This window comes from Eschrichtius robustus, chromosome 12 (assembly GCF_028021215.1).
Source record: "Eschrichtius robustus isolate mEscRob2 chromosome 12, mEscRob2.pri, whole genome shotgun sequence".
Classification (NCBI taxonomy): Eukaryota; Metazoa; Chordata; class Mammalia; order Artiodactyla; family Eschrichtiidae; genus Eschrichtius; species Eschrichtius robustus.
The window spans coordinates 88,866,547-88,879,107 of record NC_090835.1 but is presented as its reverse complement, the minus strand read 5'-3'; the positions used below and the strand labels follow the sequence as shown (position 1 = coordinate 88,879,107).

Here is a 12,561-nt window from a genome sequence, read left to right as displayed (position 1 = left end):
GACTTAAAGGAAAAAAAAAAGCTAGACGTAATTATTATTAAGGCTTTCCTGCTCCTTCAAATTGCAATGGCAGTTGTTTTCCCGGCGCCCAGAACAGTACTTGGTACGTACTAGATGCTCAGTGAACAGCAGGATTCATTGCAGGATTATGCCTTCCGGCACTACTACCGCACCGCAATGTAGTCAAAATACAAAAAGCCAAACCATAAAAGCTCTTAATACAATTAGGAGTCCGCGGAACGAGGGTTTTACAGAAAAATAAGCCGTACTACATATACAATATTTTGTTCTCCCAGTGTTTACAACTAGTGGGGGCAGGTCTTTTCCCCGCTTGTAAAAGTCAAAAAAAAAAGGATTCCACTCTGAAGCGAAGTTCAGAGCACGGGTCAGAGGGCAGGATCCGAGGACTCTTAAACAATCAAGTAGAAGAAGCCCCAGGCTATTCCAGCCCAAACACACGCTACGCCCACCACGCAGGCGCAGGAAGGGGCGGAGCCGAAGAGAGAGGAGCCGAGAGGCGATTCGCCGGATTCGGATGGCCCCGCCCCCCGTCTCGTGTCAGGCGATCACGTGGCCGTCTAGGGCCGAAGGGCGCAGTTCTAGTCTTTTACAGCCGCGCGCGGAAACCTTCCTGCGGCTGCGGGGAGGAACGCGTATTGCCTGTGGACCCCACGCGAGGCGCCGCAGCCACAACTACGTGCGTTCGCTACGAGGATTGCCCGCTTCCATCCAGTAAGTGTGAGAGAGGTGGCCGGAGTGGGTCCGCAGGGGCTGCTAGACCAGTCGCTTTGGGCTCCCACCGGCCGGAAGTCGGGTACTCCTGTGACAGCTGTCGGGCCGCTGCCGGGGTCTAAGTGAAGGGGCTGTTGAACGGTCACAGGAGCTGGGACGGGGAGGGATGTGAGGTTCGGGGCTGCCCCGTTGGTTGGATCGGTTTTGGCGCGCTGTCCCGTCCGCGCTCTCTATTGGCTGGCGGGCGCAGTCCCTGTGGCGCGCTCGGCGGTTGGAGGGCCCGGGCGCGCAGCACCGCATCTCCTGCCCAGGTTTTGGTTTCTGGGTCTCTGTCCGTAGGACGAGCTGGCGGGGTCGCGGGGCGGTTTGTGTGCAGCTGGTTGGTGTGAGGGCCTCAGCCTGGGCGTGCCTGGCTGTCGGGATGAGGCGGAACATCCACCCTCTTGACCAGTAGTTAACTGGCGGTGATCCAAGGGGGTCTGCAAACTGGGTTCATGGGACAAGGTCCCTGAATTCTGCGTCCCCCTTAAAAAAAAAAATTGAACTTGGTGACACTTGGTTTCACCAGTTTATCAGGATTCCCTTGGACCCAGTCCTATGCCAGAGTTTTCAATCTAGTTGTTTAAAACAGCTAGAGAATAAAAAGTAAGGACGCAAGGTTTCTGGCGGGAGTGTGATGAACAAGTGAAGGATTAGACTTGATCCGTGGCTTTCAACTTTTTAAATCTGGACATGTACTAAAGCACATTTTTTACATCGCAGTTTAGGATGCAACCCTCCAACTAAATTAGAACCTTCACTAAGCAGTATTTATTTCTCATATGCCTTGCACTCTGATGTTTTCTCGTCTGTTTAGTTACATTTTTCTAAACAACCACTGAGTGATTTTGGAATCCCAGGCTGCAACCCGCAGTTTGAAAATCATTGCCCTGGCTCAGCTCGACCAGCATTTGCTTAATATTAAATAGAATAGAAAATAGGGTGCGTCACACAATTAGATTTTCTTTCCTAAACATTTTCGTTTGCGTTTGTTTGTGCTAGGGCACAGTGTAAAGTGTATTCACATGGGATGGGTCATAGTCAAAGTGTAAAAGCCACTGCACTGGGTAAAGAAAGGCATGCCACAGAAATCAGGGAGATCTGTTTGAGGGAGAGACATGGCTGGGGAGTTCAAAGTTGGGTTTGGAGTGAGTCCGGCCCAGTGGTGTGGTTACATAGCCCTTTGTCTCTTGCTCCCTTTTCTTTGCTTCCAGCAGTGTCTCAGTTCATGATGGTGGTTAAACATTCCCTACAAATGTAAATGCATAATCTTATTTGATTGGATATTAAATCACTATTAAGTTATTGCTGGTTACCAGAGCCAAGTTTATTATAGCTTAAATCTGCCTTTGAAACAGCAGAGTTAGGATGCTGCTCTTGACTTGGACACACCCAAGTATCTGTGTTTTGCTTTTCCTGGTGACTGTTTTTCAGATCTTTTTTTTAAAATTTATTTATTTATTTTTGGCTGTGTTGGGTCTTCGTTGCTGTGCGGGGGGGGCTTTCTCTCGTTGAGGGGAGTGGAGGCTACTCTTCACTGTGGTGCATGTGCTTCTCATTACAGTAGCTTCTCTTGTTACGGAGTATGGGCCCTAGGTGTGTGGGCTTCAGTAGTTATGGCACGTGGGCTCAGTAGTTGTGGCTCACGGGCTCTAGAGCGCAGGCTCAGTAGTTGTGGCACATGGGCTTAGCTGCTCCATGGCATGTGGGATCTTCCCAGACCAGGACTCAAACTTGTGTCCCCTGCATTGGCAGGCGGATTCTTAACCACTGTGCTACCAGGGAAGTCCCGTTTTTCAGATCTTTGAGAGCCCTGTATTTAATCCAGGACACCATCACGTTTTGTAAGTTTGTTTAGAATACAGATTTTCCCTTTTGTAACAATGTTTTTCCAGCCAGAATTATTGTATGTGTGTGTATAAAGTAAAGATATTAAGAGTCATTAGCTTTAGTCACTTGTCATTGACAGGGCTGAGTTTGGGTACAGTGAGAAAAGATAGTTCCATCATTTTTTATTGCTATGATTTTTAAATTTTTATTTTTATGATTGTACTTTCAACAACAACAAAAAACTAGGTTTCGGGCTTCCCTGGTGGCGCAGTGGTTAAGAATCTGCCTGCCAATGCAGGGGACACGGGTTCGAGCCCTGGTCTGGGAAGATCCCACATGCCGCGGAGCAACTAAGCCCGTGAGCCACAACTACTGAGCCTGCGCTCTAGAGCCCGCGAGCCACAACTACTGAAGCCCACGCACCTGGAGCCCATGCTCCGCAACAAGAGAAGCCACCGCAGTGAGGGGCCTATGCACCGCAACGAAGAGTAGCCCCCGCTCTCGGCAACTAGAGAAAGCCCGTGCGCAGCAATGAAGACCCACACAGCCAAAAAAAAAAAAAAAAAGATAAGATAAAAATTTAGGGCTTCCCTGGTGGCGCAGTGGTTGAGAATCTGCCTGCCAATGCAGGGGACGCGGGTTCGAACCCTGGTCTGGGAAGATCCCACATGCCGCGGAGCAACTAGGCCCGTGAGCACAATTACTGAGGCTGCGCGTCTGGAGCCTGTGCTCCGCAACAAGAGAGGCCGCGATAATGAGAGGCCCCGCGCACCGCGATGAAGAGTGGCCCCCACTTGCCACAACTAGAGAAAGCCCTCGCACAGAAACGAAGACCCAACACAGCCATAAATAAATAAAATAAATAAAATAGTGTTTAAAAAAAAAAACTAGGTTTCACTTTCTGATGCAGACCATATTCTGTTTTTGAATTACTAATCTTCTGTTCTTCACTAGGTGTATAATGAATCACAGTATGAAGCAGAAACAAGAAGGAATCCAAGAGAATGTAAAGGTATGTGATGCAATCACTTTAATTTGTTATAGAAAGCATGTAGTAAGATGTTTTTTGACATAATTTAGTCAAATTTAACCTGAATATAATTTCTATGAACGTTGAGTTAATCAGTTTTTAGTCTGAGGGCAAGTAACAATAGAGAACTGTTTAAAAATTAATTATGGTTGAATGTTAAGTTTTCTGATCCACATACATGGGATGTCTTTCCATTTATTTAGGTCTTCTTTACATTCTTTCAACAATGTTTTGTTGAAAGAAAAAAGTTTCAACAAAGTTTTTGGAGTTTTTTGAGTTTTTCACTTTCTTGTTAAATTTTTTCCTAAGTATTTTATTCTTTGTAATGCTATTGTAGCTGGAATCATTTCCTTAATTAAATTTTTGGGGTGCTCATTGCCATGGTATAGAAGTACTATTGATTTTTGTATCTTGATCTTGTATCTTGCAACCTTGCTAAACTTGTTTATTCTAATAGTTTTTTAGTAGATTCCTTAGGATTTTCTATATATAAGAAATGCTTTGTTTCTACTTTTAGTACATTTCATGAAATGATTTTATTAAAATCCTTTTTGTGTATCTTCAGATTAGTGTCTTTGACCACAGAGACACAGTTTGCATTATATTGCATATATTTCCAGGGTACATCATGCTCATTACCATCTAACTTGCTCATTTTGCCACACTTTTTGAATCCCCGTATTATACTGTCACTGGAAATCTTGTTCCAAATGTTTATTCTTATAACAATAAAGACAGAGCTTAATTTTGAGTTTGTAATTTTGACTGGCTTCGCTCTTAAGGTTCTAAATGAATTTACAACTTAGCTAGGAGGTCTTGCCACACAACTTAGACTATATGTATTCTCAGGATTCCTGGGAATGAGACTACATTGTCAGGAAAGTGTACCAGTTTCCAGATTTAAATTAAATAGTATAAATAAAAGCCTTTTTGTAAGGGATAGCAGGTGCTTTTTGATAGGTTGTTTTGTTTACCTTGCCTTAGTATCTTCCTTACATTATTTTTCGTGAATAATACTTGGCATCGATAATTTGTGAATTTTATTCCATCAGCTTTCATAAAGGGTGATGGCATCTTCCCACTGTGCTTTGTATGTGTGTGTTTTTGAACTTTTTATTATGAAAATTTTTAAATATTCAAACATAGGGTCAATAGTATAATCTTATTTTACTTCCCCATTTTCAACAATTATCAGTATATGGCCAGTCTTGTTTCATCTCCATCTCCATTCACTCCCCCTTTCCTCCACTGAATCAAATCCCAGACAAATAATTTATGTAATTTCAGCAGATTCTAACAGTTAAAAGAGAAGTCTAATATTTACTATCTATAGTACAACTATCTGGGATATAAAAGGATCTGGGTTCTGTTTGGTTCTGGTTCTGCCTCCAAAACTGTGACGTTGGGTGAGTTATTTAGCATCTCAGCCTCAGTTTACTCATCTGTAAAATGAGGGAGTTGGACTGAAACTAGGTCTGTAAGAGTACATTTTAGGAGTTCATCGATTCCTTGCCAATTGTACACAAAATTCTGTGTGAGTTATGCTCTTTTCTTTGAGGGGGTTCATAGAATCTCAAATTGTTTTCTAAAAAGATTACGACTCAATATATAAGAACCTTTCTGGCTGTAAAGAACTTATTATTCTAATGCATGATCTGTATGAATAAAATGATAATAGCAATATTACATTTGGATGGCTGGATTCTATAAAGCTTACAGTTGTGAAAGTTAAATCTTGGAAGTGGTCATTTAGCTGGCTTCTTTGGCCTTTATGAGTAGCAAGCATTTAAATAAATTAACACCTCCTATTTTTATTAAGGTTCCAAAGTTGTATTTTCTTCTATTTGTCTGGAGACTGTTGACTAATCTATAATCTAAATTATATCTGAAATGTTGGTGTAATATTTGTTCTCACAGTAGCCAGCATTTGTTCTTCAGTTAAATAGTGAGATAATAATCAGCAGTAGAAACTTTACCGTGGGAAAGGTGAACTCTAGTCCTGTGAAGTACAGTGTGGAATTAGTAACTTTCTCACGCTGCTTTGGTGTCATGTTCTTGCTGACCTTGTTTGAGTATTCACCATTGTTTGCTATCCCGTGGTGGCAGTATAACTAATCATTTTTTGCAAAAATAGAGAGACCTTTTAGATCAGGAAATATACAGGAAGGTATTTACATATTACAAGGAAACCAATTTTTTTTCAAAAACAATAGCTTGTGCATTTTAGAGTGTTTGTATGCCTCAAGCACTGACATGTTCTCTGTCTGCTAATGAATGGGCTTGAAGCAAAACTGTTTCTACAGTCAGGTAAAGGTTGAAGGGGGGGAAGCGGGTCTTCTTACATGTGTAATATTCTTTAAAGTGATATTCTTTTGGTGGATTCATATAAATGTGTTAGGGACTATTCGCAATTTAAAGGAAGCCTGAGATGAATCCTTTTGATTAGGGGAAAGAAGTATTTTGCAGTATAAATAATTAACCTTTTCCTCCAATTTACCTTTTTTGTGGGTAGCATTAAATGTTATGATGTTTGGTAAATTTCTAGTTTCTGTGTAGAAGATCTTTTTAAGAGGGAATACAAATATTCCTGTTTTACTGGAATTTCATCATATATGGTTTGGAGTATTAGAACTTAATGTTATATTTTTGTTTGAACTAAACAAATGACTACATGACTATAGCAAGAACGTATATTGAAATGGAAGAAGAGCTACTTGTTTGTGTCAAGTTTGGGTAATGTGATTTATTCTTAGAATTTCTTCAAACTTTATTATAATTTTAGGGAAATAATAAGCTTGCTAGTTGACCAAATCGTATGTAGCATTATAAAATTATATAGCAGATCAAACATTAGTGTCCTTAGCAGTTTTTTTTCTTTTGTAAATTATGGTAGGATTAAGATGGTAACAATCCATATAGGAACTTAGTAACCAGATAATTCATTATCTTGACTTTCAGAGTAGTCCTGTTCCAAGAAGAACTCTGAAGATGATTCAGCCTTCTACGGCTGGATCGCTAGTCGGAAGAGAAAATGAGGTGTGTATTATTGAGCTAGAATGGGGTACAGATGATGCCACCTTTACATTAAAAACATTTCAAAGAGTTCCTTGGTCAGAAATACCTAAGTCATTGAAATTTGGAAATAATTTAAGGATAACAATTGTATATTCCCCACAAAAGTGGTTTTTGTTTTAATTTTTCAATTTAGGAAGTTCAAAATTGGTATGAATACCTGTAGTAGAACTGGGATAGTGTAATAAGTTATGAGTTAACCTATAGGCATAATGCTTGATTTTTGTTTTTAAGAATAAAATGTTAGATTCAATCATTTACCCCTGTATGTAAATGATGAAATCATGGATGAGGGTTTCTAGACTTCTGCAGGTTGAAAATAGTGCCTTTCCATGGTACTGAATCATTTAAATAATAAAAATAAATTCAGCTAAGCCTTAGACGCAAGTCTAATTCAGAATAGTTAATGTAAATAAAATTCCTAAAATATAACTATACATTTTGGTAGAGTTTTGAATTGTGTAATTTCTTAAAAGGGCCAAAGATATCAGAAAGAGATATGAGTGCTTTCGTTTTTTTTAAATCTTTATTGGAATATAATTGCTTTACAATGGTGTGTTAGTTTCTGCTTTATAACAAAGTGAATCAGCTCTACATATATCCCCATATCTGAGTGCTTTAGTTTTAATTCATAAGAGACTAAACCGCTTAGCTTTCTTGTTCATTAAACAAAATGACTGATGTATATATTTTCATTATAGTTGGTTAAAAGCTTGTCCAAACGGAAACATTGGAATGACCAGTTAATATCTAAGACTTCCAGCTCTGGAGTTCTTACTGACCCAGAACATAGTGAAAATAAAAATCTTGGAGGCGTCACCCAAGAAGCATTTGATCTTATGATTACAGGTATGGAAAAAAAAAAAATGTGTGTGTGTATATATATATATATATATATATATATATATATATATATATATGGCTTTTATCTTAAATTTTTAAATTATAATAAGGGTAAATATTATTTGTTGTACTGTTATGAACTGTGCCCACAGCTCTTAATTTATTAGATATTTTACTTTTATGTTTTCGGTAATTTAAGGTTTTTTATGGTGTAAATATATAAAACAGTGTACATTTGGGCAGGTCCTACTGTTTCGTAAGATCCATATATGGATGAAATATTAAAGAAAAGGAAAGTGATTAATATGGCAGCTCTGATATTGGACTTATAAGACTTGGAAATAGTCTTTTCAGAAGAAAAATGTCTAGAGATAGTGAATTTGAAGAAAAGATACCAGGAGAATGAAATAAGGGAACAATAGGAATAATAAGGGGAGTAAAGATGAATGAGAAGCATGTGCCTATAATAAATACTAGTTTTTAATGGCAGTGGAAATCAGAAGAGGAAGTTAATGATGTTTTATAAGTATTATGGAAGGTGATTACTTCTGTCCTAATCATGGGTCATTATTACTGAGGAAAATAATTGAGCCTAGAGAAGGTAATTGTCTTACTCAAGGTTATAGTGACATTTGGGCTCATTTTGAGTCCCCTGAGGACAGTGAGGGTAAAAATAAGTAAGACAGTGGGATTTCATTTATTGGGTTGGCCAAAAAGTTTGTTCAGGTTTTTCTGTAAGATGTTAAAACCCGAACGAACCTTTTGGCCAACCCAATAGAAAGGTTGACTGCATACAAATAAAGAAGCTCTAATAATAATGTAGAATAAACAACAGGATTTGTGACGCTCATATCTGATTTGGCTAAAATTAATGAAGATTGGTGGGAAAATAACACTAAAGTTAAATACGGAAATAAACAACTCAACTATACATTATATTGCTAACATACCACATAGATGAAAAACATTAATCCATGCAACTTGAACACAGAACTCTGACTGTAGACCCTCAGAGGGCTATACTGTGAGGATTAAAAGAACTACAAAGAAATCTTGAATTTAATTTTTGTTGGCAGTGGTATTGGTGTAGTAGCAGTTTGGGAAAAAATTTGTGTATATTTTAGGATTGAGCAAATGAGTAATATGTTGATATTGTTGGGTCCATGGTATGGTTAAGGGAGATACAGTATGTAATGGGGAAGGAAAGGAAGAACTCTGTTGTGGAACTGGAATTGGGAGTGTTGGTGTAAACTGATGATTTTTTAAAAAGAACCTTTCCTAACTCTGCCAATGAAAAGAACCCAGAAACAAATGACACCCGAATAATAAGAAGCACAATCGCATTCAGTTCTTGGTTTGTAAACACTATTCTCCACTAAAGCTCCCTGGAGAAATGGCTGCTTCCAGGACCGGGGCAGGGAAACTACAGAGTGAGCTTGGAATCTCTTGTGTTAGAAAATACGGAAGTACTCAAAACCTGATGGACACCGGTTAAAACGACAAGGAGTCTGCTTGAAGGGATCCCCCCTGGCTAAATTTGGGAAAGTTTGAGCATCAAAATGAATAATGACAAGAATGGATTATAATACATTGAATTAAAAAAGAATACATGAATCCATACTGGTAATTTTCTTTTGAATTGGGGTAGGGAAAGTTCTTTTACAGAATAATGCCAACTACTAAATGTAGAAGGAACAAGAAACATCAGTGGAGGTAAAATTGGGTGAAAGGTTGTTAGGGAACTGGATATTAATACCACAGACTCAAAAATTTTACTCCATAGATCATTTATTTGTTACTAAAGGAAAAAAGTATCTTTACAAGGGAGAAATCATCTTAATCAAGTGATCAAATTTAACATCTCCAGTATTGTGACCAATTAGTATGTGCTTCTTTGGTGATACACTGAGAAGGATACAACATTCTTACAGTGTTCCTGCCAACTTGTGTAGCTTGAATTTAATCATGGAAATGGACAAATCCAAATTTAAGGACAGTGTAAAAATAACTGATCTGGACTTTTCACAAATGTGAATGTTAAACAAATTAAAAAATATGAAAACACACAGCAAATGTTGCAAACACCTTTAACAATCTAGGTGAAAGTTATATGTGTATTGTACTTGTGTTGCAGTTCCTTTGAAGGGACTGAAATCTTCAAATTGTTGGGAAAAATAAGAGAAAAAAACTGATTTGGCTTTCTACCTTTAATTTTTTTAAAAATGGGTATTAACTAAGTACTGAATGAGATTGTAAATTTTTAAAAAATAGACAAAAAAGTTATTGGTTTTTTTTTTAGTTATTGGGTTTTTACAGCAGTATATAACAGTAATGATTTTCAAAGTTACATGTAAAACAATTTATTTTAGAAAATCCATCCTCTCAATATTGGAAAGAAGTGGCGGAAAAACGGAGGAAGGCTCTCTATGAAGCACTTAAGGAAAATGAGAAAGTATGTACTGAATATAATTTGTGGAATTTTTAAACATTCCAGGATTATTTTCTTTCTGCTGCCCAGGATATTTTATTAGAGCAATATAAACTAGCTTTAATGTAGTCTTAATAAAGATTTAATTAGGCAACCCTGTTACCAGAACTATTATACAAAAAGAAGCCTTTTGTGTTGAGAGCCAAAGACAGCACCTTTGTTAGGAACTTTGTGCTAAATGTGTGTCAGCTATATACTTGGAGGCATATAATTTGGTTTATAGCATAGCAAGTCTATGAAAAACTGAACTTTTTGATTTATGTCACATAGCTTCATAAAGAAATTGAACAAAAGGACAATGAAATTGCCCGCCTGAAGAAGGAGAATAAGGAATTGGCAGAAGTAGCAGAACATGTACAGTATATGGCAGAGATAATAGAGGTAGGTATTTTAACATTCACCTGATTCAGAGGCATCTGTTTTTCTATAAAGTTGAGGCAGTAGTGTGATCAGAAAGTGTTTGGGCTCTAGAATGAGATTTCCTGGGTTTGAGTCCTAGCCCCCTGCCTAGCACCATTAAGTTTGAGTCAAACAGGTTATTTATCCTGTCAGGGCTCCATTTTCCTCATTTATAAAATGGGAGTAATAGTGCCTACCTTTATAGGCTTGCTATGAGAATAACAAGTAGAGAATAGGTAGAAAATTGAGAGAATTGCGTATACATAGTGAGAGCTCAATAATTGTTAGATGCTATTATTATGAAGCAAAAGAACACTTATTTTCTTGTAACAGTATAGAAAGGAATTAACTTACATCTGAACAATATATGGAAAATTATATTTCACAGTTGTCAAATTTTCAGACAAGTTGTTTTTTTTAAATTTTTATTGGAGTATAGTTGATTTAGAGCGTTGTGTTAGTTTCAGGTGTACAGCAAAGTGAATCAGAGATATATATATATATCTCCAGACAGTTTTTAATTTAACTATAATGCCAATGAGATACTACTGTCATTTATAAAACTGGTAATTGGTGTACGAAATAACTTTGGTCATCTTATCTGACTTTTTTTTTTAATTTGGAAGTAGCTAATGTGTTTATAAGAATTAGCCTGATGACTGTTACCAGTCTTAAAAAATAGGTCTTAAACTTATTCATGTCTGCAAAAAATCATCTTGCTGTTGGGAAGGACATTTTTCAAATCAAAACTTTTCTTGTACTGAATTTCTGCCGTACATTTTAGTGCCATGACAGAACTCACGTTTGAAGTTTTCATTTGGAAGTACTGTAGTAGCTCTCTTAACTGCCATGGAAGTATTAATCCAAAGCAGATGGGAAATTAGGAAACCTGGTCCTTTACTGTAGATAGTTGGAGAAGTACTGATTTAAATTGTATTCTGAAAGCATGCGAGTACTTCGAAAAAAAAAATAAGCAAATTTTTAAACACTGTGACTTTGCAGAAATATGATCTAACATGGCTAGCACTTTGATCTAACAAACACTTGACTGCTTGTAAGTGAATTTAACACAGAGACATTATGAAATGAAACCTCATTATAACATTGAGGGTCAGTTATATCAGCATACTGATAATGAGCTTGGATTGTGAAGTTTTTACAATAAATTATTGGTTTATTCTTTATAAGAGACTGAATCAAGAACCTCTGGATAACTTTGAATCACCGGATAGTCAGGAATTTGATTCTGAAGAGGAAACTGGTGAGGATTCTGAAGTAGAAGAGTCAGAAATTGGTACATGTGCTGAAGAAGTTGTCTCTTCCTCTACAGATGCAAAACCGTGTGTGTGAAATTCAGTAATATTGACTCTTGAGAAATATACTGCCAACATTCACCTCCACTGTAGTTCTTTGTAGCAGAGCAAATAACTTTATAATGAAAACTTGGACTCAGACTTCCTTGTTTGTATCCTGGGGCCCTATTATTGTATTAAAATACAAATACTATGTATTTTTAATCTACGGTGTTTTGTGTAAATAGCATTTTCTCAGTTGTCAGACATGACTTGTGTATATGATAAATAAACTTCATTCTGTTGAGCTTTGTGTATATCTTGAAGAATGAAGTATAAGGAGTCTGGGTAGAAAATTTGTCTATTTCTGTGCTTTTGTTTTGTTTCCTTTCTAATCTGCTAGCTTGGAGGAAACAAGGGGAAAATGAATTCTCCGTCTTTAGACTGGGATAGCTGAGGTCTTACCTCGTAAACCTGGTTGTACTTCAAGCTCACTGGAGGGAATGTTGATTTCTAGACCCCACGCCCAGGTAATGTAACCCAGTAGGAGTGTGAGCATCTAGAGGCAAAGGCTCCCCAAGTGAATCTGAGTAGCCAAGTAAAGGCTGGTATGATCATACTCTTCTTGGAAGCTTAAAATGTTGGGGTGGTGTTGGTAGTCCTCTAGAGAAGCAAAGTGGGGAGCAGATGAAGAGATGCATGAATAGCTAAGGGTTCTGAAAGTTTCTATTTGCACATTTCACATACTGGTATAGACAAAGTATGTACATTGAAGGAATATGAAGTAAGAGTAGGGTGAAATTAAGGATTTCTCATATGGACTTCTGAAGGAAGAA

At 37.7% G+C, this 12,561-nt stretch overlaps 1 protein-coding gene across 1 annotated transcript; it reads left to right on the top strand.

Moving 5' to 3' along the window:
- The first annotated feature begins 572 nt into the window (after positions 1 to 572).
- On the top strand, positions 573 to 12,032 carry GMNN (geminin DNA replication inhibitor). Its single transcript, XM_068557870.1, has 7 exons — positions 573 to 732; positions 3,556 to 3,613; positions 6,590 to 6,667; positions 7,405 to 7,552; positions 9,916 to 9,998; positions 10,305 to 10,415; positions 11,622 to 12,032. Exons 2-7 carry the CDS (start codon positions 3,563 to 3,565, stop codon positions 11,781 to 11,783), a joined length of 633 nt encoding a protein of 210 aa, XP_068413971.1. The 5' UTR covers positions 573 to 732; positions 3,556 to 3,562; the 3' UTR covers positions 11,784 to 12,032.
- The last annotated feature ends 529 nt before the right edge of the window (positions 12,033 to 12,561 follow it).

Coding starts and splice junctions, on each gene's coding strand:
- GMNN (XM_068557870.1), top strand. CDS start 3,563: ATGAATCACAGTATGAAGCAGAAACAAGAAGGAATCCAAGAGAATGTA. Junction 7,553..9,915: donor ATTTGATCTTATGATTACAG/GTATGGAAAAAA, acceptor AATTTATTTTAG/AAAATCCATCCTCTCAATAT. Junction 10,416..11,621: donor ATATGGCAGAGATAATAGAG/GTAGGTATTTTA, acceptor ATTCTTTATAAG/AGACTGAATCAAGAACCTCT.